We start from the raw sequence: 24,862 nt of genomic DNA, 5'->3' as shown, positions 1-24,862 counted from the left end.
ATCACATACACCTGGAGAGATAGATCAGTCACCACTTCACAGTCCTGACATTGTTCCTTCCCAGAAGGAAAAAGGAACAGAAATTTCAGAGGTGATGAAGAATCGAAGACCATTCGATCAAAAACAGCAGCAACAACATTTTGAAGAACAACCAAGCACTCAAAGTCCAGCTAAAACAGGACAGCCAATACCAAAACCACGACAGAAACATCAAAAGCAGTCAAAACAATCCTATCCTATCAAAGGAATGACACAGGCTAGTCCAACAAAAATGACAGAAAAAACCACCAAAGACGCCAGACCAACAAATATCTTACCACAGGTACCATCTAAACAACAACAATATATGGAAACAGGACCACAACAGAAACTATTACAAGGAGAGACCAGAAATCCAATTTGCTCTGGGACTCATTCTCATTCTGCAATATTAGATTCGAAAGCAGACAAGACGAATCCGCAACAACATCCACAACAGCAACATGTACATGTACAGCGTTCACATCCACAGGAGGAGGGACACCGCAAAACACCAGGTCCTGAGAGTGTACAGTTATCAAGCTATCCAAGCATGGAAACCCCAAAATACAACATTGGTCCTTATGAAGGAAACCAGCCCATGGATATAGGTTATCACCAGGGATATTATCAACACTATAATCAAAGGCAAAACTATCAACAAGATTATGGGACAGGCCTGGCACCAGGAGTTCATCCCTATCGTGGAGTGGTGCAACAACATTACCCGCCTGATGTGAGTGTTCAACGAATCGACGACAATGCCGCCAGGAGTCTCTTTCAACATCCAACTCCGGATGTGTATGGCAATCAACATCTTAATACGCCACACAATCGTGTGCCACAAGATGGAGTGCAACCTTCAGTTAAACCAGCTACACATTCACAAATAGATGAAAGGCGAAAAACTGTTAAAAAGCCACGAAGTGATGAAACAGGTAAGACATCAAGACAATTCCATTCTTATAGGTTTACAAGCCGACATGTACTACCCATACTTATGAACAAAAGTATCAAACTATTTCGTTATGAAGTCTTCATGATCAATACATTTCTCACTAATATTTAAACTTAAGAGGTGCACATGATTTTCACAGCATGTCTAATTCTAATAATTGGGGTGAAAATGATAAAGATATATATGTGCTTCTATAAACAGATGCTGTTGATGAGAATTCGGCTATCATAGAAGTTACAGGATTCGGAGATACAATTCACAAGGACACATTACAGTTGTATTTTGAAAGTAAAAGGAGTTCCGGAGGAGGTGAAATAAAGAACTTTGACATAAAAGATGGAAACAAAGTAATTATCACTTTCTGTGACCCAAAAGGTAAATGAATTAAATCAAATTAGATCATGGTACTGTGGTACGCTATAACTTCATACTTTTTTAATTTTATTTTTCGTCGTTCATATTTTTACTTCGGTTAAAAAGTGTACTCGACTATATGATAAAGTAACTTCACACACTAAACCAAATGTTTTAATGACATCAATGTAATTTTTCAATTCTACAGATGCCCAAGCAGTGTTAACAAAACAACATACCCTAGGAGGTCATAAACTTAAAGTAAATAAAGCTGTTGTTCTTCCAATGGACAAGAGGAGTTTTCTACTGGAAGGTTTGCCTGATAGTTATGAGAAAGAGGATCTTGAGCTTTATTTAGAATCACGCACACGTATAAATGACGTACCCGAGCTCTTCTTTGGGGAAACACCTGGTCCAGTCCTCGTAAGATATCCAAAAGAAATAAAAGGCAAGAAATGAATTATATGGATTTAATATGTAACATTGTCATTTTACAACAGATTCTATTACCAACACAGATAACGATCATTGCTTAGGATGTTTTTAGCTAGTCATAGATCACAATCAAGACGAATGTACAATAACCATAAACTTGTCAGATCACAAGACCTGTCCAGGATGGTCAAGTAATTCATGATTACTAATTAATGGTACACAAAATAAATCTCTTTGCATGACAGAAAATCGTTATTCATAGAAGCAAGCACCGGAAGTGGTTGAGGTCTTTTTTAAAAGTATATATGTGATACCTTATGTTATGCGACAAAATAACACATATGTTGTTTACACTTCTTGTAGATTTTGATGACATTGCCAAACGGATCGCAAGTCGACAATTTAAAGGAGAGAAACTTGTGGCAAAACTAGTGGAGGTGTCAAACTGCGTGGTGGTGAAACATCTCAGTCCAAACATAGAACTACAGACGTTGGAGATGTACTTTGAGAGTAGAAGAAGTGGGGGTGGTGACGTGTATGAAGTGAATATTGATAAGGAAAGAAGTATGGCATTGGTCTTCTTCAAAGATCACAAAGGTATATTAATTTTGATCATACAATGATTCCATTAAGCAACGCACTGATATTAAGAGCACGTTCATACACCTTTGCTAATTGTAGTTTACATGTACATCCATCCATCCATCCATCCATACATACATACATACATACATACATACATACATACATACATACATACATACAGAGCAGGCGTTATAAACATGAGACAATTACTAGCTATATGATATGATTTCTGTTCTTTACGTTTGTAGTCGTCAACTCCGTATTGCACAACAAACACACACTAAGGAATGTTTCACTTGAAGTCCTGCCCTACCATCAGTGTATTCGACAAGTTTTCACCCAAAGAGAACTGCTCGAAATTCCTGGTCCAATGACTGTACCAGTAGATCCTGATTTGTTTACGTACATCAGAAGTGAACAGCCATATTTAGATGACCTATCTGAAGAAATCAGCCATGTCCATGGTGAACTAGTTATCAAAGATGACAACTTGAATGATAAAGTAGAAGTTAAGTCTACATTGACAAAAAATACACCAGACGTATACGGACTTGTCAAAGAATGGACCAAGGATGTTCAGAAAACAATCTTAGATTACTTCAAACAATTCTCCAGTGAGAAGATGCCGGTAAATGAGGGAATATGGCAATTGGTCAAAAGTAAGATGGAAGACATAAGTACCAGGAACGTGAAGGTCGGGATGGATGACGACACCAGCTCCATCGCGATTATTGGTAAAGTTGATGATGTAAGTGTTGTGATGGTCAATGTTAGTGACCTTGTCTCTGATATAGAGAAAGAAGTCGACAAACAGAGAAAACGGTTGACAGAAGCTGTAAAACTTGAACATGTGAAAGTAAAACAACTCATCATGAGCAAGTTCAGTACGGAAGTAGGAGAAAAGGTTCCCGAAGTCGATGTTAAAATAGAAGAGAAAAACTGCACAGTCACTTTTCACGGTCAACGCAATGACATCACTGAAGCGAAATGTTTGATGTACGAAGCGATGGACAAGTGCACTGTATTGAAGTTCAAACCGCCACTGGTCTTATATGAGTTCATGAAGACTCCACACGTTTCTGATGAACTTTACAAAATCTTGAAACAAGTGAACATAAATGCTGCAATTTCTTTTGAAGAAGACGAAGTGGTATGTTCTGCAGAGACTAAAGCTGAGACGGAGAAAGCTGTGGATGTCCTAAAAACCTGCATCACTGATGATATAATCAAAATATCACCCCAATCAGCCGTAGTAATCCGACAGGAGGATTGGAAGTCTTTGATCACCTCCTTTCAAGAAGATGGTTTGACGAAAATTGATATGACAAAAGATGCTGTCATGTCAGTCAGAATAACAAGTTTTAAACGCGCCTTACCTATTATCAAAGGGCAATTAGAAGATTATATAAAAAGGCACACTGTCATTAAGGAATCTGTTACCATGGAGAGAGGAAAGATTAAGTACATAACAGAGTTCAAGGTTGACTTGCTACAAGAGTTCCAAGTGGGGGAATTGCAGCCAATTCAATTAACAATTCGGAAAGTAGGAAACAATGGTGAAATTTTACTAGAGGGTACGGAGGAAGACATCAAAAATGTTTTACCGACACTAAAAGGGTTGAGAGATGATATTTGTATCCGAAAATATATCATCGACAAACCGGGAATGCCTAGGTTGTTTACTCAGGTAAAGGGCGAGTCGCATCTGAAGTATGTGGAGAGGGAATTTAAATGTATAATCGAAGTAAACGATCCATCCGAAGCATCAAATACGGAAGAGACTGATGTTAAATTGCCTCCCTTCCAGACTCAGACAATAGAACCTGATGGTAAGAATGTTAATATACATGTATATAATAATTTATATGCAATCGCTTACTTCAACCTTTTCTTTACATTTCATAAACAAATCTGTATTCATATACAGTAGACTATACCAGGCTTAAATGCCTGCCAATACAAACTAATATTAATAATTAACACCAGCCAAGGGGGCAAAGGTTAATTGTTTATTTATAATTTACAAAATGCAAAGGTGGTCAAATTTCTGCCATACAACACATTAATTAATACAAACATGAGGCAATGTATAGAGTCTGAAACATGAAGGTTCCTTTTTAATTTGCTGGGTGGGTGGATGGTAAGCAATTTGTGTCACAAAATAAGTGAAGGCGAGTACAATGGCCGCTAAGCACATGTAATCCTCGTTCGTGGGACGTATCCTCGTACCAACGCATTTAAGTGCCACTATTAAAGACGAGTGTTATTGTCTACAAAAAGAGCAGCATGTTCATTTCATCTTGTCATCACCTTGCTATTTTAATGTTTAATGTTTGATTTTTGATGTTTTTTTCTTCCGTGCACATCTGAGCTTGGAGATCCACCAGCTAGTAATAAATCGAATTGTGTTGACATTGGACTCTTTTATCTAGATGACTTAGATGACTCTGAGGAAGATAATGACACAGATAAAGAATATGAGGACGAATTCGAGATCAGTGAGCCAGCCACTTCTGACAAAGGATCTCCTTTATCGTCATCTTCTTCTTCTTGTACAGAATTTGTAACACCCGAAGGGCTTTTTATAAAGTTAACGAAAGGGAGCATAGCTGCACAAGTTGTGAGTATGAAAATATTCAAGACAGCACTAGTTACGGATATGGGCCAAGATATAAATGATATCTGATATGAGTTTTGTGTCCGAACAATGTAGCATTTTAACGGAGATCTGAAATGATCACTGCAGCATAACTTTATTCCATTTGCATATAAATGCATTGGGAAATTTGCTTTCCAGGTGCACATATAAAAAGAGGTGAATGAAATTGAAAACTATAGATTAGAAAAAAAATAATAACTTAATAAACCTTTGGAAAGAAAATGCAATTGAAATGTGAAAGGGAGGGATAAAATTAATGTAAAACATCAAACGATAAAAACGCACATGACGCTAAAAAAAGTACAAATGCGGAGACAAATAACATTAAACTAAAACAAATTGAGCAAAATCCTTGGACTAGTTTATCTTCATTTAATATGTAGTATCACGAAATTGTCTAACAAATCTAAATTGTTTGTACTTTTTACTTCTTTGTTATCAGTGTTCATCTATTCAGCCATTTATACCGTGCATAAAATTGAAGTTCACTACTACTATTATATTTTCAGGTCGATGTGATAGTGAATACGATCCAAACGTCATGTGATCTTAATGTTGGCGTGATATCACAGGCTGTTTTGAAAGTTGCCGGTAAACGACTCCAGGACAGTATCAACAAAACAAAGGCGGGAAAAGTGAACGAGGGTGATCTAATTGTCACCGATGGTGGCAGTCTAGCCTGTAAAAGCGTTTACCATATTTGTGTTCTAGGTACTCCTTGGGATGGTGGTGCGACAGCAGAACCGGTAAGACCTTAGTCCTTTACCTCTAACCGGCAAATTTGACAGTGATTTTGGCATATCTATTTATTGCGGTGTTTAAAGTAATTTTTGAAACTATAAGTCTAAACATTGTTCGTATGATTATGATTAAATCTTTCATCTATTTACAACTTGTATCTTTTATCTTGAAACCACAAATGCATGGATAGGTATGTCCTTTTGGTTTTCCAATGAATTGAAACATCGGGAAGTGGCGATCTGCCACCCTGGCATTATAAAGAGGTTAGATCATGAAGTTGAAATGACAATGTACAGCTATACCAAATCCATACAAATTGCACCAATATAATATACATCATTGTTCTTTTAGTTTCTCCGAGGAGTTGTTACAAAGTGTCTGGAAATGGCGCATCTCTACAGTCATTCCTCAATAGCCATTCCTGCAATTGGCACTGGTGGTCTTGGGTTTCCTAAAGATATAACAGCCAGGATTATGTATGAAACAGTTTCTCAATTTAGTGCTGATAATCCTACAACATCTCTAACTGAGATAAGAATTGTGGTGTATGACCGTGATATCCCAACGTGCAGGGTAGGTTAAGATGTGAAATTATATACAAACTTCTACATATTAAAGAATGGGTGGTTATATATATATATATATATATATATATATATATATATATATATATATATATATATATATATATATATATATATATATATATATATATATATATATAACTCGGTGAGTATCAATCTGCTAAGACAGTGCTCTATACCGCAGTGGCATAGCGCAATTGTTTTGGTAGTACTGGAAGTCTTTCTTGGTTGTAACTCACGCATTGTGCGATCATCGGACAATGCCTGATAGCACAATGCGTGAAACTTCGTCTTACAACCAAGAAAGAGTTCCAGTACTACAAAAACTATATATATATATATATATATATATATATATATATATATATATATATATATATATATATTTATAATGCTTCACTTTTATTCATCTTTTTGTAGAGTCAGAATCTATATCTAGATCTGTATTTTCTTGATAAATGATTTTTACAATTTAATTTTGCACAGGCATTTGAAGACGAGATGAAAGCATTACATAGTTCAGCGTTGATATCATACGGACCTCACGACATGTCCTTTGATGACACACTCGGTTAGTCTGAACCCAAGTTATCAAATTTGTCCCGTTGTCAACTTTTACCTTTCCCGTCCTGTCCTACTTCTCTTTTACCCCATCCTTTCGTATTCTGTATCATATATTTACTTTACGTTCACATCCTAACTCCCATTCTCTGCATGCATGCATGTGTGTATGTGTGTATGTATGTATGTATGTATGTATGTATGTATGTATGTGTGTATGTATGTATGTCTGTCTGTCTGTCTGTCTGTCTGTCTGTATGTATGTATGTATGTATGTATGTATGAATGTATGTTTGTCTGTGTGTATATGTATGTATGTATGTATGTATGTCTGTCTGTCTGTCTGTCTGTCTGTCTGTCTGTCTGTCTGTCTGTCTGTCTGTCTGTCCACCATCCATTCCTTCTCTGCCTGTCTCGATATATGTATCTAGCCTTCTCTGTCTCACTTTTTCTTTGTCCCAATACTCTCTATGATTTTTCTCTCTACATTTCTCTATGGATCCCCTGTACACGTGGTTGCAGTGATGGCGATTGAGGTTGGAACACTGCCTGTGCCATATGTTGTTTGCATGTCTTTATCACTCTAGAAATTTGCTGGTTTTTGTTTTTCTTTGTTTATATCATGACATTTTACAAATAAACCATTATCTATAGGATCGACAAGTACATCTTCACAGACACCACCATCATTTCAAACCCCTGAAGGAATGTTAGTCAAAGTGGAAAAGGGAGACATAGCCGCACAGAAGGTATGATGGTTTCCTTATGGTTTTAACGCAAATATTACTATTCGTTAGTGAAGATGGGTCTTGTTACTGTATGCTCACAAAGTTGTAGTGTACTCTGCTGATACACGTACATTCGTCAACCTTTTCTATGACGTTTCAATTTCATCCTCATAAGCTTTTTAATTTGAAAATTTTGAACTAAAGAACTACTTATTCCTTTTTTTCATATGTGTGGTATATATTAGGTTGACGTAATCGTTAACACGACTACAACTGATTGTGATTTAACCAATGGTGTGGTATCGAATGCCATATATCGCGCTGCTGGTAAATCTCTCCAAGTAGAAATCTATCAAAAGAAACTGCCGACCGTAAACGAGGGTGATGTAATAGTTACTGGTGGAGGAAACTTACGTTGTACATATGTATTTCACCTGTGTATTCTTGGTTCATCCTGGGACGGAGGTGCCAAGGTCAAACCGGTAAGTTATTGTTTATACCTCCTTCCATGTCCCATTGTACACGTCTACTGCTATTCTATAGTTTAACAAAAAAAAAATATACTAATAACCTAAAACCGACATTTTTTCTTACATATCATAAAATAATTGCTATTACAGCTTCTGCGCAAGGTCATTCAAACGTGCCTGAGTAAAGCAAGCAAGTCTGGCATGACGTCCATTGCAATACCTGCCCTTGGTACTGGTGGACTGAACTATCCAAGAGATGTCGTAGCCAAGATTATGTATGAGGAAGCAATTACATTCAGCAGTAAGAACCCAAGAAGTTCTCTGAATGAGATGAGAGTCGTTGTTTACGATAAGGATCAAATTACTTGTAGTGTAAGTGTAGGCAATTATATGATAGTATTGACATACTGCTATGCACAAATGAACAGAACAACAGTCGTAACAATCACCTTTACAACAAATAGTCGTGTCAGAACCTTCCAATTTGCACCGTTCAGTTCGATATAGATCTACCTGGAACCCGGAGTGTTATTTTAATTGTCAACGCCAATATCAATATAATTTGATTAACATCTGAATTAAACCCATCGCTAAAATTTATATTGCAACCTCACTACTTCCGACTGCGATATATGTTTTCTTAACAAGTCTTAAAACAATATATGCTATTTTAGTTCTCATTCCTATTTTATCAAATCGTGTTGATATGGTTTTGTACGCCCTTCTGTCTTACAGGCGTTTGAATACGAGATGATGAAGTTTAAAAGAACATTGGCAGGGATACCAGGTTTGTAATCTGTTTCATGATGGGTTATACTAATTCAAGATAAAATTGTGTTAAGCATTCCGCAATGCTGTCACCTCCCGAGTTAGACACAACGTTAATACAGAATAATATTGAGACAGATTGTTTCTATGAGAGGTCCTAGCTATAGTGTATATCAGAGAGAGAGAGAGAGAGAGAGAGAGAGAGAGAGAGAGAGAGAGAGAGAGAGAGAGAGAGAGAGAGAGAGAGAGAGAGAGAGAGAGAGAGAGAGAGAGAGAGAGAGAGAGAGAGAGAGAGAGAGAGGGGGGGGGGAGAGAGAGAGAGAGTTGATGTCAGTGGCTAGATTGATACTTGTGTTAGAGGATGCCACAGATTAATATACTAAGACCTCTTCATTTTATCACACAATTATTCTTATTATCACATTTCCGTGATGAAAGTAAATGTGGTAGCGCATTTAAGACAATGGAGCAACAAGGTATATCTGCCCGATTTCTTAACCTTTCTGACCATTCTTCATTATAGTATTGCCAACGGTTGGCCCTGTGTCAACCTTTACTTCTGGAGATACACACATTACAAGGGAAGGAATGACTATAAAGCTAGTGAAAGGAAACATTGTGAAAGAAATGGTAAACAAAGTGTGACTTTCTAATATAAGTTTGGTAGCTATGCATACTGATTTTCTAATAATTCGCTCAGTTGCCAATGATGTCATACTCTCTCTCTGTTATGATCTATATATTGGTATTTAATTCGAGGTATTAAATGTTTTATGCTAAACGTGATGCTGATCATTGAAACTGCTAACACTATAAATTGCATTGGCCAGTAAGTTACAAATCTGCTAGCACTATAAATTACATTGGCCAATAATACACAGATCTGCTAGCACTATCAATTACATTGGCCAGTAAGTTACAGATCTGCTAGCACTATACATTACATTGGCCAGTAAGTTACAGATCTGCTAACACTATAAATTACATTGGCCAGTAAGTTACAGATCTGCTAACACTATAAATTACATTGGCAACCAGTAAGTTACAGATCTGCTAACACTATAAATTACATTGGCCAGTAAGTTACAGATCTGCTAACACTATAAATTACATTGGCAACCAGTAAGTTACAGATCTGCTAGCACTATAAATTACATTGGCCAGCAAGATACAAATCTGCTAGCTCTACGAATTGCACTGTCAGGAAAATACAAATGTCCTAACACTATAAATTGCATTGATCAGACAATAAGTTCCAAATCTGCGAACACTTTACCTTAGAGAGTAAGTTACAAAGTCCTAAACTGTTCCCATTGCTGCAAGGATTCTAAGTGCTAGTAGCGGACGATTTTTGGTACTGTCGAATCATGATATTCTGACTCTGTTTTCTTCTTTTTGAAGACGGATGTAATTGTCAACACGATTCATACATCATGCGACTTGACCACCGGTGTAATATCACAGGCTATTTTAAAAACTGGAGGAAAACAGCTGCAGCAGGAAATCAAACGAAATAAGCTAGCTAATGTTAATGAGGGTGACATGGTACAAACTCGAGGCGGTCATTTGAAATGTAGCAGAATATACCACGTGTGCGTCTTGGGGACACACTGGGATGGTGGTGCCAAATGTAAGCCGGTATGTAAGAGTCGTTGATTCTTTTCAGTTGTGGAGTTAATAGAGAATTCGTTAACGAGTTATATGTAAATATTGTCGGCATGATAATTCTAGTGATGGAGATTTTATTGGTATGGTATGCATGGAAAGCTACAGATTACTACAAGGTGAAATTATCAAAGCTTTAGTAAACTAATTCATTATTTAGAAATTGTTGTCCTTTCCAAATATAAACTGTTGTTGTTAAAGATTCCAAATTCAAGACTTTAATGTCCTATGGACGATATGTATAAACACTACACTTACTACAAAGTATTCAATTGATTACACAAATAGGTACAAATAAACGACGTGCTCACCCGCATCTTTTTTTCTATTTTAAGGCCTAACACATTGTTTTATTCCGGTTACCCAACTCCATCTGGTTTTTCGCTGCCGACCCTAAACCGATTTTACATATTCGAGAGAAAAAAATGAAAATAAAATCGCGAAATTGTCAAAATTTGTTTCGCAGGAAATGGTGCATTTTAAGACCTCTCTTACTTAGCAAGACAGCATAAAACTGTTCTTCCAATTTGTAATGGCTGTATACCTGATTTTAAGAAACCAATTATACATACACCATATAGAAAACAACGGAAAACAGAATGTAAAAAAAATAAAAATAAAATACTACCTCACCCATTTTAAAAAAAGAGCGTAATCGGAACCACGCAGTTTTTTATATTATCATTAATATTAATTTATTTACAACTATACAGCTTCTACAAGGTGTAATAAAGAAGTGTTTAGATGCAGCTGACAAAGCCAAGATGACGTCGATATCATTTCCTGCCATGGGAACTGGTGGTCTGAAGTATCCAACCAACATTACAGCCCAGATTATGTATGATGAAATAGAGAAGTTTAGCTATAGAAAGCCTAATAGTACCGTCTCTGAGATTCACATTGTAGTCTATGATCAAAACCTGCAAGCTTGCCAGGTCAGTAGAACACACTTGTATTTTAACCTAGTAGAATTTGATTTAAAACTTTATACATTAAGATACATTAAATACAGGAGTAGTATGACTTTTCATTTACTGACTGAAATCTACTTAATACAATCGATTTCTTTTGACTATTTACAAAAGGAGATTCACGCACTTGGATGTCCACAGACATAATGAAGATGTACATATATAGTCTATATGCATAATTTAGAGTCAGTTACTAGTACGTAAAATACTAACTTGTAAGATTTACAAGACGATATGAGCGCATAGCATCTGTACACACCATCATTCTCGAATATGAATAATTACAGAATTTCTATCACATATACATGCAAATATGTAAAACAATAGATATCTTGTCTTGTTACCTAAAAGTTGATAGAGTGACACTATTTTCTTATAGGCATTTGAAGATGAGCTGCAAAAGTTGTCTGGTCACTCTAGATCTGCTGCAAGACATCGTGGCATAAGATCATCTCCGCATCGAACTCTCCCTGGTATCTTGACAACCAGAACTCCATTTCTACCAACGCCATTAGCACAGTCATCTTTAACATTACCGGCGGCAAGTAGTAGACCTCCTCCACCAATTCCCGGGAGAACTCACATTACTCGGAGTGGCCCCAGTAAAGGAAAGAAGCGGAGTGATGGTGAGCCATATACAATTATTCTAACATATTTCTTGGGCCTAGAAAACAAAAATATTTGATTCTGGTTACCCGTCCCCACCTAGTTTTCTCACTGCCGACCTTGCAACTTTTTTTTTTTACACAAGTATATATATATATATATATATATATATATATATATATATATATATATATATATGTGTGTGTGTGTGTGTGTGTGTGTGTGTGTGTGTGTGTGTGTGTGTGTGTGCATAATTTCATTCTTCTTTCGCCAAGTAGAGTGCTCAATCGACATGGAGACTAATACAATCATAAAAATGAAAGAAGATGAGTATGTTATTACATTATGGATTTAAACTACAGTCCGTTTCACCAAACGGATCATCAGGTGTATACGTGAGAGAATGGGAATCCAAACCATCGCCATTGTTTTGATATTGGATTTCAAATGGAATAGGTCGAGGACAATCGATTGTACATCATTGCTAGTGGTAATGTTTTAATTTTTTACCTAATTAGGTAAAACCAAGCCATCGATTTACACTGATTTACAAGACGATAAAGGACAGATAATGATTGGTAGTATTTGTTTACAAGTACGTCAAGGTGATATTACTGACGAAACAACAGATGCAATTGTAAACAGTAGTAACGAAGGCCTGGAGCTCGACAAAGGTATTCATTATATAAATTTAAACATGAAATTCTATCTTCGTAATTTGTATTTGAGCGTAATTGGGGGATCCCCTCGCCCACCATATACAAAGTATTTGATCGTACCATTGGTGCAGGGTTGAGTAATACCTCGGCCCTAATTTATGTGTCACTCGACTTTTTAAGTTCAAAATTCAAGATACACACAAGTATTGAGACATTAGGAGCCTCTTGTATGTATATATGGACAGCTTACTACAGTACAAGTGGGTTATTTCTTATTTATGGATGAGTCCGGAATAACAACATCATCTCGAACGTGTTATATGTTGTAATTAGTTTTTGAGCAGGAAATATATACCCAAATTTGACCCGTGATTGATCACTTTACCGGTTTGGGAGCCCCGTCGATTTAATAATAATAATAATAATAATGTTGGGTTCTTTATAGCGCTTTCCCACGCCGTGCTCAAAGCGCTTTACAATTATTAACCCTGGCTCGGATCAGAACGGCACAACGGCCCTTTAGTCTTCCTCAACTACCCGGGGAGCATACAATCCATTGCAGCCATTTCAGCGCATAGGATTAAAGCCTTCACATTGCAACCTACATCCTACCAGGTCCCCAATTATACAGCTGGATTGACTGAGGCAGATTCGTGGTTCAAATCTTGCCCAAGGATGTTAGCCACTCAGAAACAAACAGCAGGCAGCGACAGGGCTCGAACCTGCGACCTGTAGATTCCAAGCCGGTCATGCTAACCATTCACTCATCTTAGCTCCATGTATATGGACCAGTATGTTGTGTGGTCGTGTTGAAGTATGAAGATTTTAGTATGTAAACTCTAGTGGGAAACTGTAAACTGCACTGCTTTCGTAGACGGGTTCGGTTACAAGACAAATGCTATATATGTCGTCTGCAGACGAGTGTCACAATTTTGTTTTTAACGTGTTAGGTATTAACTCAATATGGCATGCGCCCACATGTAACGAAACACCGAAAACCCAAGATCAATCTGCAGTTCTGTCTATGGTCGATGATGTAAGCTGGGATATTTATGTGATCATAAGAATTGCCACGGCATAATGAAATATTAGAAACCCACGAAAACCTCATGGTGTATTTAGCAATAAGGCAAATAGTGGTATCTTTTGAAAGTAAATATACTTCTGAATCGTCATTTGTTTTATTAATAGGTGGCGCTGTACAAGCAGCAATACTAAATGCTGGAGGACTTTCCATCTTATCAGAATGCCACCATGTGGGTATGTATATTAATCTAGACTATAGGCTTGTTTTTATGTATTGCTGTACTAGCCCACTAAACGAAAAAGTTATTTGATTATGTCTTTCCACCGGGTGAAATCTTGAGCAGAGGATGGTGTAAATGTGGTGAGTATGAGACGAAGTTCCACCTTTGACTTATTTACCCCGCTGATTCCTCACCTGAGTGCTGTAGACAGTCAAAAGTGGTACTACGTCCCGTACTAACCCTGGACAGAGATGGTGGTTTGGTGGGTCACAGGTAGGGTAAAAGTTGGGCAAAGATGGGCAAGTTGGACTTTTCGTGTAGTTGCATGGGGTACATGTGCTACCGATATAGCTAAAAGAAGCTTTTAAAAGCAAGGTGGACGGTGAAATAGTGCGTTCTGGAACTGTCACTGTAATGTTCGCCAGCTAATTATAATGTTAATCTTCAAATAATATATAAATATCTACGTATTTGTTTAGTTTCAAATATAAATGTGTATTAAATACTGTAGAAAACTAAAACAAACTGATAAAGCCAGCAAACGGGCAGTTCGAGAAAACATGTCGACCTTAACAGACGAAATGTTACTCGTACGTAATAACCCATTGTCCTGGTACAAGAACATGTTATTACTGTGTTTACCGACTGATGGGTGTGATAAAACTAGCATAGGTTTATTAGTTTTAACCTTACTTCAAAGCAACCTGGTCTAATATATCTGTTTTATAAAAGGCACTGATACCTATCACGGGCATCACTACACGACATCCAAGACATGTCTTATACGTAATACGCCTTATTGTAAAATACTAGATATATGGTTGTTTTAAATAGTAGTTAATAGTGCCCCTAAACGTATGTTTGCAGTGATGAAAGAAGGGCAGTTAAAGTATGGCAGTGTGGTAATGACCAAAGCTGGAAACCTCAAATGCAGTAATATTCTACATGTTGTGATGGATCCTAAACACTTTGACAGTACTCTCTTAAAACTACTAATGAAAGCAGAAAAAGCGAAGTTAAAGTCGATATCCATGCCATTGTTAGGAACAGGTAAGAAGTTGAACAAATAGTAATACTGTCGTCAAAAATCTCCATGCACTGCACCTATGCAGCTGCAGTTTTAGGAACGACAAATTGTCACATATAATCGTTGCACGATAACTAAGTACACGGTTATTATATGGGGCAACGGAAAAAAATGCTACCTGCGCTTTGCACATACATTGTGTCTAACTAGTGTTCCGGGACAATGAAGCTACAGTTTACGAACCATTCATTTTGTTTGACTTCATCGGTCAAATTTAGTTTAACTGTATGTATCGCATGCTATACATGTAGAATGAAAATGTGAAAGTTAACTATAGTAACTCAACGTGTTTGAACCTTCCAGTCTTTTATTCGCCATACTATTCGCTGAATGTCACGATTCTCTAAAATGTCAGGTGATTTTACATATTTTTGGCCGGAACTTAATTCCGCCTATGTTACACAAATGTTACATACACATCGTTAACCACTGACAACTTGTTTCTTTGTGCAAAGGTGAACTTAAGATAAATCCAAAAGACGCATCTTACAGGATTGTTAAAAGGATTGGGAAATTTGTTACTGTTTGTCATCCACAATCACTGCGTCTGGTCAGAGTGATTATCATCCAACCTAACATAGTGACTATCTTTCGACAAACAATGAAAGATGTTGTTGGGAAACAACTCCAAGATTCGAAGGGTTTCGTCAGGAAATTAAAAGGTGAGTGGTTAGGCCGAAAGATATCTGGTCAGCGCATTCATCATTAAAAACCATGCAGTCTGCAGGTCCGGAGGAAACCCAAAAATAACCCTCCCAGTGTCCCTTATTTCAGTGAAGACAACTGCAGAACTAATCAGGAACAAGCAAATGACATCTGCCCCACATACACACTTACTCTAAAGTAGAACATAAAACGAACAGTAACTGTAATTAAACAGTAGGTTGAGTGACAGGTTTACTGAGAACAATAATAATTAAAGGATTCGCGTCATCGCACCACTTTAGACAAAATATTCTGACAAAAACAATTCTTGTATTGTTTTGGTCTTAGTATACCTTTGCGCTTCCAGGTCATTCCATCTAGCTAAAAGTATTCACTATTACTGAAACAGATGAACACAACTACCGAAGAATAGAAGTTTTCAGCTGTAACGACACTAAAAGTACCTAATTTGCTATGTGAGAGTAAACTATATATGACAATAATATCCTTTCAAGTTAACAGACAGACTGGAATTTCCATATTGCAGGTGCTAGTAAGTTGTTCGGTGGTGGACCAAAGAAACCTTCATTGAGTCCGACAATGGCTTACGATACTTTAAGCCTAAATATTATTGCAGAAGGACAAGTAACTATTGGTAAAGCGATAAATCGCATAGAGCAATTGATGGATGACGAAATCAATACATCGGTAATTTGATTTCTTATCTATTGTTATGGTTTAAGCTAACTTTTTGCTCTATGTTGGACATGAATGTTCATTTATTGCTCACTACGTAGGTTCATTATGAAAGCACTAAACTTCGTACCCAAGTTCTCTTCTTCGAATTCCACTTTTGATTGAGAAACCGACATGTTTCGAATAAATCACTTGTCCTTCTTCAGTGACTAACTGGATCTGACAGAATGATCCAAAGTTGCTGGAGATGTTTGGTAAACTATGAATCTAAAAAGGTTAGCTTTCATATATGTAATGATTCGGGCGTGAAAGTACTTATCAATGTTGAATGTTAATTTATTCATTATTCATTTCGGTATTTCTGTACAATACAGTTCATCAAGGAACATGTTCTTACATAATATACAGTCACCAGTTAATAATGTTTATGGTCTTCTATATAAGAAATGAAATTAATTGATTGACATGATTATGGCTGGGTGTCTCATCTCTACACACATTATAATAACAAATTGTACTTCATTAGGAATCAACGTAACACGTGATGAGATGAATGGCATTCAAATTTGACAATATTGTTTAAAGTTTAGAACTGAGTTTAGAAATGTAACGTCCCCTTCTTTTCTATTCTAGACCATATCGAAACCACTAATCAGTAAGTTGCGTGACAAAGACTTCAAAGAAATAATAACATTTGCAAAGACTCTCTCGGTACGTATACATCCGATTCAATTATTCTATATTTTGGACGCATGGTAGCATAGTAGGGATTGTTAATATTTCCATAGTTTTTTGTTAATTTTGACATGGATGTCTAATATTGTAATACATGTGAAATGAATGAAATGAAGTAAGCCTGAACTTAATTCAATCAATTCATCAGATATGTTTTAGATATACCCACATTGCAATCAGTTATTGTATTACACTGCCACCGCTGCCCTTGCACTACGTCGTCTGTGTCCAGCTGTATCTGTAAAATGCGAGAACGGGTTTCAACCAAACATGGCATAAATGTCTCTAGTTTAGTATGCATATGCATTAAACTCTGATTGAACTTCGCGATATAGACCATATTTGTTGCAAACAATATAGTATGCATAATCACTTCTCTTTGATTTTCGACTTTTGTGTTCATAGCATTATCAAATCTGGAATCTTAAGAGGATGACCTCGTTTAAATGTCTACATCCGTGTTGTCCCTTGAAATACATGACCCAAAATATTCAAATTGTTCATGTATACCACTGACATGCATGGACCGGTTTCAAACAACCCTGGCACAACTGTCTATACTGTAGTTTAGTTATATACATCCCTTTATTTCGTTACCTTCGCAATAAAAAACGAATGACAGCGATACGTCAGAATGTGAATGAGTAGGTTTAACAGTTGCGTCTATGTCTTAAGAAAGGGTCATTTGTACTGGACCAAACATGTTTTATGCCAGCATATGTGGTAGGTAATAATTAACGATTATTGATACCTACTGTCATCACTAGGTTGAAGTGAAATTCAACTCTACAGGACCAAAGTCCGAGATAACAATTCGTGGACTTGCAACGGATGTGATGAAAGTCAAAGACGAGGCAAACAGGCTCCTTGACAAAATAGCGACGAAAATCCATGAAGAAGAAAAGAGAAGAACCGCAGCACAAAATGTGAAATGGAGATTCGAAGATAAAACATTGGGCCATGGCCAATTTGAAGAATATGATGAGCTCATTACTGGCCAGATAGAAATAGCATACAAAGCCAAACAAGCTTTCGTTGTCATTGAAATAAACAGGAGAAAGTTTAGGATTGATTTCAAAGCAAGAACAGAGACTGATTTACACAACCAAAGTTCAGTTGTTGCAGTGAGGAGAGAATTAAAAGAAGGTAAAAAACCTTTGTGCATAATTCTGTCTATTGAAGGCATTTGTTCATCTGGGAATAAATTGTTGTTTCGATTTTGCCGAGTGTTTCATTCATAGCCACGTGATAATCAATAACCTTCGCATTCATATATTTAGTGTATATCTGTCTGTCAAATGGTAATAGTTGTCACATCCTTTTTGATATTCCTTTCACGTAGGAGGGATTCTTCTTCCCGGGTACTGGGACCATATGGCTGAAGATGAACCCGTTAGATGTGTTCCACTTAACCCTAAATCTGAGGAGTTTAAGTCAATAGAGAAACGTATAACAGAATCATCTAATCCAAGCACCATTGTCAAAGTATGTATGTATGTATGTATGTATGTATGTATGTATGTATGTATGTATGTATGTATGTATGTATGTATGTATGTATGTGTGTGTGTGTGTGTGTATGTATGTATGTATGTGTGTGTGTGTATGTATGTATGTATGTATGTATGTGTGTGTGTGTGTGTGTGTATGTATGTATGTATGTATGTATGTATGTATGTATGTAGCATGCATGCATGTGTGCATGCATGGAAGCAAGCAAACATTGTGCGTTTGATTGTGACATACATTTCACATTCCTTTCAAAGTATAGACAACATTAGACATTTGTTGCGATCGATAGTTGATCATTGCAATGATTAATATCAATTTCTATCACATTTGTCTAGATTGAACGCATCCAGAACCAAAAACTGTATCGTCAGTACAGCGTGGAAAAACAAAATATGGACATCAAGAACAAGAAGACGAACAACGAAAGACAACTATTCCATGGTACAAAAGAAGATTCAGTTAAGAAAATCAACACCTCTGGTTTCAACAGAAGCTTTGCGGGTACAAATGGTAAGGCGAAATAACGATGTGACATGACATTAATGGTGTTAATTTCTAACCAGTCACGTGATAACTACAAATACTTGTAAATAAGAAATATGTAATACAAACAAGTCAAATTGAATGGGTCAATGGGAACACTCACATGCTTGTATTAGACTTCTAAGGAGGTATTTTTTATTTAAAAAACACAGTACAAAATACACACATATAAAACACATTTAGCGTCTTGGCAATTCTAGGTTTTTTCACCTGCACCATAGCTACATGTATATGCGACCGAGTCATTACTTCGTAAGCACGAATGTACTCAATTTTCATAAGCAAGTGGTAATTCCCAAGGTATAGTTATGTAACATCTGACAATTGATGTCAACGGTTCCAATCATGTAGCTTAAAATGCTGATCGCAAAATTTGCAATTTTTGAATTTGTCAAAAAACGCTTATTAAACAAAACTTTTTAATTCTCATATGCCTTCTATTCTCTCATTTTAGCTGCATATTATGGAAATGGTACTTATTTTGCGGTCGAATTTTCATATTCAGCACAAACGACATACTCACAACCTGACAGCAAAGGCAACAAGTACATATACCTCGCCAAGGTGTTAACAGGAGAATACACGTTAGGAAAACAGGGGATGGTTGTACCACCCTCGAAGAACCCTCAGGATCCAACTGATTGCTATCATAGTGTTGTGGATGATGTATCCAAGCCTTGTATGTTCGTTGTATTTAATGATGCTATGGCATACCCTGATTATCTCATCCAATTCAAACTGTAACTTTAATGGTTTAAAATAATGAACCTATTGGTGACAGAGGTTATTTTAGTAAGAGCAACATCATAGCATACACATGGTGTTCCAGGAATGGCATTTAACTATCTAGTATTTGTTTTCCCCGTCATATTGCTGGTATATAATTCTTGTTTGGTAGAATTTATGGCTGTGACCTATATGGAGGGGTATTGAAATACATATTAGCAGGATACTTAAGTAAACATTTATTAGTCAAGTATGGCTTCATAAACAAGGAGATACATATTAAGCAATAACGTATATACTACGAATAAACAGTGGCGTGCCACTAAGCAACGGGCTCGTCAATCTGAAAACATAGGACGCTATTATACCTGTATTATTACTCAATCCCTTCTCAATACATAAACTTTCTACCAAGACAAAGTTGAATTTGAGGTCATAGTGTATGTGTGTGTGTGTGTGTGTGTGTCGATGAGTGGGTCGGAGGGTAGGAAATGAGAATGTGTTGTGTTTTATTAATTTTTTTTCCAATCAATGGGAGGGCACTATCAATGTTATGACATGGCTTCCAATACAAAATTAAGTAACCGCCACTCAAAGATATAAAGACACGTTCATAACATATGAGTTCTAGAAAGTCCTTACATGATTTTATATCATCTACAATTACTTGCTATTTCAGAAAAGCATCAAGTTGACATTGTACCTTTATAGAGTGCCTTTTCTATGGGCTATTGCATCATGGTTGGAATATCATGACTGAAATTTCACGATTCATCAGTACTAGTGCCTATACTGTACGTGCAAAAATAATAAAAAGACACAAAATCAACTTGATGTTTCTCTTAAATCACAAGTAATTGTAGGTGTTAGAACATCACGAAATGACATTGCAAAACCGATGATTTATGCAAATTACTTCATTTCCTGGAGTAGCATTCCCCTTTAATAGCGGAAAATAGTTTGTCTCATAAATTTCTTCTAATTAACAATTATTGAACTATAGGATCAATATTCAATATACCTGTGAAGCATGTTTAATAGTAATTTGCACAAATAACTGTTATCAAGTTGTTAATGTTCATTTACACATTTTGAACCAATTGTGTATGAATATGTAGTACATCTAAAAGACAAAGACTATCCAATACCATATACATCTTTCCCAGTGTCATTTACAAATAGTTATATATGTCAGCTTTTTCTGTCAATTTTGCAAGCATTACTCTGTGTTCATTAGTAAGATTCGTCAGTATATAAGTTATGTACAGTTTATAATTGTAATGCAGTAAAATCAAAGAGCAACAGTTACATGGAAATGGATTTTGTAGTGAAATGATGTATATTAGAGCATCTGTATTTATCAGTTATATATATATATAACTATTCATGGAGATAAGTTTAACACCAGCTTGGGAAAGCATTTAACCAGGAAATTTAAAAGTGATCATATGGATTAGGATTGGTATTTGTTTTAGATTTTTAATTTATAAAACAATTTGATCATGGCTTCCTACTTGAAAAATTAATGTGAAACAAAATATGCAAATATCTTTTTTGTAACTCAATAAATTGCAAAATATTAATAAACATGTAAAATCTTTGTTATTGTACATACAATATCAAACATTAAAATTGTACACACTTAATAGCTTTTTGCATTGTATTGAGTTAGAAACAAAAATTTAGTCTATGTTGTTTGTCATTAATCTCTCACGTAGGAAGCCATGATAAACGTGTTTTATAAATTAAAAGTCAAAAATAGATATTAAATCCTCATCTAGATGAACACATTAATCTTGAAGAATAATTATCAATAACCAAAAATAATAAAGTATGATAACCCATCCATGTCATGTGTTTTTTCATTGTCTTCACGCTCATTTTTAATTAGATGGGTACAACTTTTATAATCAGGATATTTCCATTACTGTCGCTACATACGTTTGGATGAAAAGAATTCTGGGAAATGACGCCATAGTGATGATTTTGTATCCCAAAATGTTGCGCCTTCGATACTGGGTATAAAAATAATTACATTGAATTTTCAGAGAGGAGAGACAATTAATATTGACTTATTCATTTTAAGTCTCGCAGGGTCACTTAACTAAGTGATAATGGACCGATTTATTTCTGTCTTATTAAATACCTTCATTCAAGCTTGGTAATTTTTACGACATTTTCGTGATTAGCAGTGCGATTCATTGTTCAATATAGGAACAAACCGGTTTGCTTAGGGAGTCGCTAGAACATTTTCGCTGAATGTAGTGTGTGGGTAAGTTGGAGTGGTTTTTCGAACGAGTGTTGGGGCTTTCTGGGACAAATTTGTCAGATATCAGGAGTCTGGGAAGCTCAACGTCTTTAGTGGATACATGTGGGGTTATTTTTTCTACGCTTTGTTTGTGGTAAAAAACTGTCCCTTTACAACTTCTAGTATCAATCGGATTGTTCTTAGTTTCGTAATGCTCGGATTATTGGGTGTCCCCTGTGTGTGCCTTTGTTTTATGTAGGTCGGTAAATCGTGGCGAAGATGTTTGTTGCATTGCCCTGTTGGATGGGTTTGTGATGAATTTGTCGGGAGGCTGAAAAGACAGCAAAGACTGAAATGCCATACAATTGAGTAAGAATTGTGATTATATCGTATATCCCATGAGTCTGTGGGGTTATCTTCATTGCTATGCGATGGTCAGATGACTGCGCTTATCCAATCAGGCCAAGACACGATGCATAGTCTGTTGATTCGGTTCTGGTCACGATCATGAGACGACAACCCTACGGTCGTTGGTTTAGGACGGAAGGAAGCAATGTATATTATACTACTGTAGTCTGTGAATATAAGTGTGCAAAACTTGTAGATAATATAGTCCAGACTGACGTTTTGAGTAAAGTTATCTAATAAGGTAAATGCAAATTTACGAGTCGTTCAAAACGACAATTATCTGTCTAAAATAAAAAACAAAACAATATAAGCTTACAAAAAAAAGAATAAATATTATGTTTGTGTGTGTGTGTGTGTGTGATGTCCTTGATATGTTGCTCTGTTAGGTTCCTTGCGATTCCGTAATCATGCAGACTTCTGAGTAAATATTTACGCATTTCTTGTCATACCTATTCAACCATGAGTTATACAATTTACATTGTAATAATCGGATATTTGTAATACCCAATTAGTATTTCATGAAACTGAATATTTACATCATTAGCATTTTGGTTGAGATGCACTGAATTTATATGAATTTTCATTACTATAATAAACGTATATACTATATAATGCCTTCAAATTACGGTTTAGGTATGTACTTACAAAAGTATAGGTTGGATGATCTCCAAGATATTGATGTAAAAGGAGTGAATGTAAATATAAACCACAACAATGACTTTGTGCTACAATGAAACAACAACACATGCATAGTTTAATTGAAACCAGCTGCACATACTACTACTCTTATGAATTTGGATTGTGTAGATGAAATAATAATAGAAATACTGCTCCAGATCCTAGATTAGATAAAATTGATTACATAGATCCAAATATACATCTTCAAATTACGCCAAAATATGCAATGGTGAAATCAAATAACAAATTTAGGTGTATCATTAATATTGGTTTATTGTATTGCAATCATTATAACCCTCAATCAAAGAAGAAAGTGAATTATATAATATGTCCTTATACTATGACACACAAGGAAAGTGTTTGGAGTTAAAAAGTTAAAATCCAACAAAATTATCTATACATGCGTCATCCATACAAATGTTAATAGAATAATAGCTAAAGATACATTAATGATAGATTGCATCAAAATGAATACAGATCTAGAGGGAGAATATGATTTATTATTTAATAACATATCATTAATGAGTTCATCTCATACACGAGCCAAAATAATCATCAAGATATATAAATCAGCTGAAATTCTATATCAAGGTTCTAATAGTACAAATTTAGTTTCAAGGACAAAATACAATCGTCTAGTAGATATATCTACAATTACACTAAAAAGAATTATATCAATGGATCTCAAATATTTTGATATAATTATTGATAAAAATATGTATATACAATATATGATTAGTGAAAAAAACAAAGTATAGAAGAATTATTTAACTATTTATAAAGTGTATGTTGAGCTTATAGAAGATTATAAATAATGCTTAGTGCATTGAATAAAGTCACATTAATAACCTCTCGCATATTAAATTCAACAGCAATCTTAGCAATGGTTGCAGTTAACCTTCTTTTTATATCTGGCGTTGCAGCTGTGCCTTTGATATTGAGTAAAATAAATTCAAAATTTAAGACTTGCTGATAAGAAAGAACGTCTTAAAGTACAACACACAGATTACAAACAATTAACCTACATACGAAGCAAAACATTTGAAGAAAGTACACATCAGAAGTTATCAAAGATGTATTTAATAAATCTTTGGAGATTCAGAAAAATTATAATTTGTAATACCACAAGAAATATACATGAAAAAGTATAAATCAAATGTCTATAATGGGCTCTCTCTCTCTCTCTCTCTCTCTCTCTCTCTCTCTCTCTCTCTCTCTCTCTCTCTCTCTCTCTCTCTCTCTCTCTCTCTCTCTCTCTCTCTCTCTCTCTCTCTCTCAATATATGATATTTTTTTGGATGTGGCTATTCACCATTCTCTATACTACAGTATGCTCCCTCCCCCTCCCAACATATCTGTTGCTTTTCAGTATCCTAAAAATACACACTTTAAATTCAATATTAATTCAACATTACTAAGTGAATATCTCCTGTTGCATTCCAACAATTATTGTGTGTAGGATCGAACATCTGAATATTTTGCCCTTACGGAAGGCATTCAGTTTAAACCTGGTTGAGTTTATTTTGTTTTGACCAAAATGATATTTTTGACACAAATCACATACCTGTGATGTGAT

The 24,862-nt window shown here is 35.7% G+C and overlaps 3 protein-coding genes across 3 annotated transcripts; all 3 read left to right on the top strand.

Moving 5' to 3' along the window:
* Window positions 1-1,615: 1,615 nt before the first annotated feature.
* On the top strand, window positions 1,616-3,603 carry LOC144439736 (protein mono-ADP-ribosyltransferase PARP14-like). Its single transcript, XM_078128972.1, has 4 exons — window positions 1,616-1,778; window positions 2,129-2,362; window positions 2,599-3,500; window positions 3,598-3,603. The coding sequence occupies exons 1-4, from the start codon at window positions 1,616-1,618 to the stop codon at window positions 3,601-3,603; spliced, it is 1,305 nt and encodes a 434-aa protein (XP_077985098.1).
* Window positions 3,604-3,671: 68 nt separating this feature from the next.
* On the top strand, window positions 3,672-14,528 carry LOC144439735 (protein mono-ADP-ribosyltransferase PARP14-like). The gene is made up of 16 exons (XM_078128971.1): window positions 3,672-4,179; window positions 4,783-4,970; window positions 5,519-5,755; window positions 6,102-6,323; window positions 6,821-6,905; window positions 7,550-7,644; window positions 7,869-8,105; window positions 8,244-8,465; window positions 8,829-8,880; window positions 9,385-9,491; window positions 10,263-10,499; window positions 11,240-11,461; window positions 11,877-12,123; window positions 12,622-12,777; window positions 13,954-14,022; window positions 14,521-14,528. The coding sequence occupies exons 1-16, from the start codon at window positions 3,672-3,674 to the stop codon at window positions 14,526-14,528; spliced, it is 2,892 nt and encodes a 963-aa protein (XP_077985097.1).
* Window positions 14,529-14,914: 386 nt separating this feature from the next.
* On the top strand, window positions 14,915-18,413 carry LOC144439733 (protein mono-ADP-ribosyltransferase PARP14-like). Its single transcript, XM_078128970.1, has 5 exons — window positions 14,915-15,059; window positions 15,552-15,758; window positions 16,289-16,449; window positions 17,071-17,148; window positions 17,940-18,413. The coding sequence occupies exons 1-5, from the start codon at window positions 14,915-14,917 to the stop codon at window positions 18,411-18,413; spliced, it is 1,065 nt and encodes a 354-aa protein (XP_077985096.1).
* Window positions 18,414-24,862: the final 6,449 nt, after the last annotated feature.

Source organism: Glandiceps talaboti, chromosome 9 (genome assembly GCF_964340395.1).
Source record: "Glandiceps talaboti chromosome 9, keGlaTala1.1, whole genome shotgun sequence".
In the NCBI taxonomy this organism is placed as follows: domain Eukaryota; kingdom Metazoa; phylum Hemichordata; class Enteropneusta; family Spengelidae; genus Glandiceps; species Glandiceps talaboti.
Note: the sequence above shows the minus strand (reverse complement) of the source record. Positions and strands in the feature narration are given on the sequence as shown.

What these genes read in the sequence shown, in the direction of transcription:
- LOC144439733 (XM_078128970.1), top strand. Translation starts at nt 14,915, where the DNA reads ATGACCAAAGCTGGAAACCTCAAATGCAGTAATATTCTACATGTTGTG. An exon ending in CATGCCATTGTTAGGAACAG is followed by an intron (nt 15,060 to 15,551) that starts GTAAGAAGTTGA and finishes CTTTGTGCAAAG; the next exon opens with GTGAACTTAAGATAAATCCA. An exon ending in CATTTGCAAAGACTCTCTCG is followed by an intron (nt 17,149 to 17,939) that starts GTACGTATACAT and finishes TGTCATCACTAG; the next exon opens with GTTGAAGTGAAATTCAACTC.
- LOC144439735 (XM_078128971.1), top strand. Translation starts at nt 3,672, where the DNA reads ATGACAAAAGATGCTGTCATGTCAGTCAGAATAACAAGTTTTAAACGC. An exon ending in TCAGACAATAGAACCTGATG is followed by an intron (nt 4,180 to 4,782) that starts GTAAGAATGTTA and finishes TCTTTTATCTAG; the next exon opens with ATGACTTAGATGACTCTGAG. An exon ending in GTGATATCCCAACGTGCAGG is followed by an intron (nt 6,324 to 6,820) that starts GTAGGTTAAGAT and finishes AATTTTGCACAG; the next exon opens with GCATTTGAAGACGAGATGAA.
- LOC144439736 (XM_078128972.1), top strand. Translation starts at nt 1,616, where the DNA reads ATGGACAAGAGGAGTTTTCTACTGGAAGGTTTGCCTGATAGTTATGAG. An exon ending in ATATCCAAAAGAAATAAAAG is followed by an intron (nt 1,779 to 2,128) that starts GCAAGAAATGAA and finishes CACTTCTTGTAG; the next exon opens with ATTTTGATGACATTGCCAAA. An exon ending in CTTCTTCAAAGATCACAAAG is followed by an intron (nt 2,363 to 2,598) that starts GTATATTAATTT and finishes TTACGTTTGTAG; the next exon opens with TCGTCAACTCCGTATTGCAC.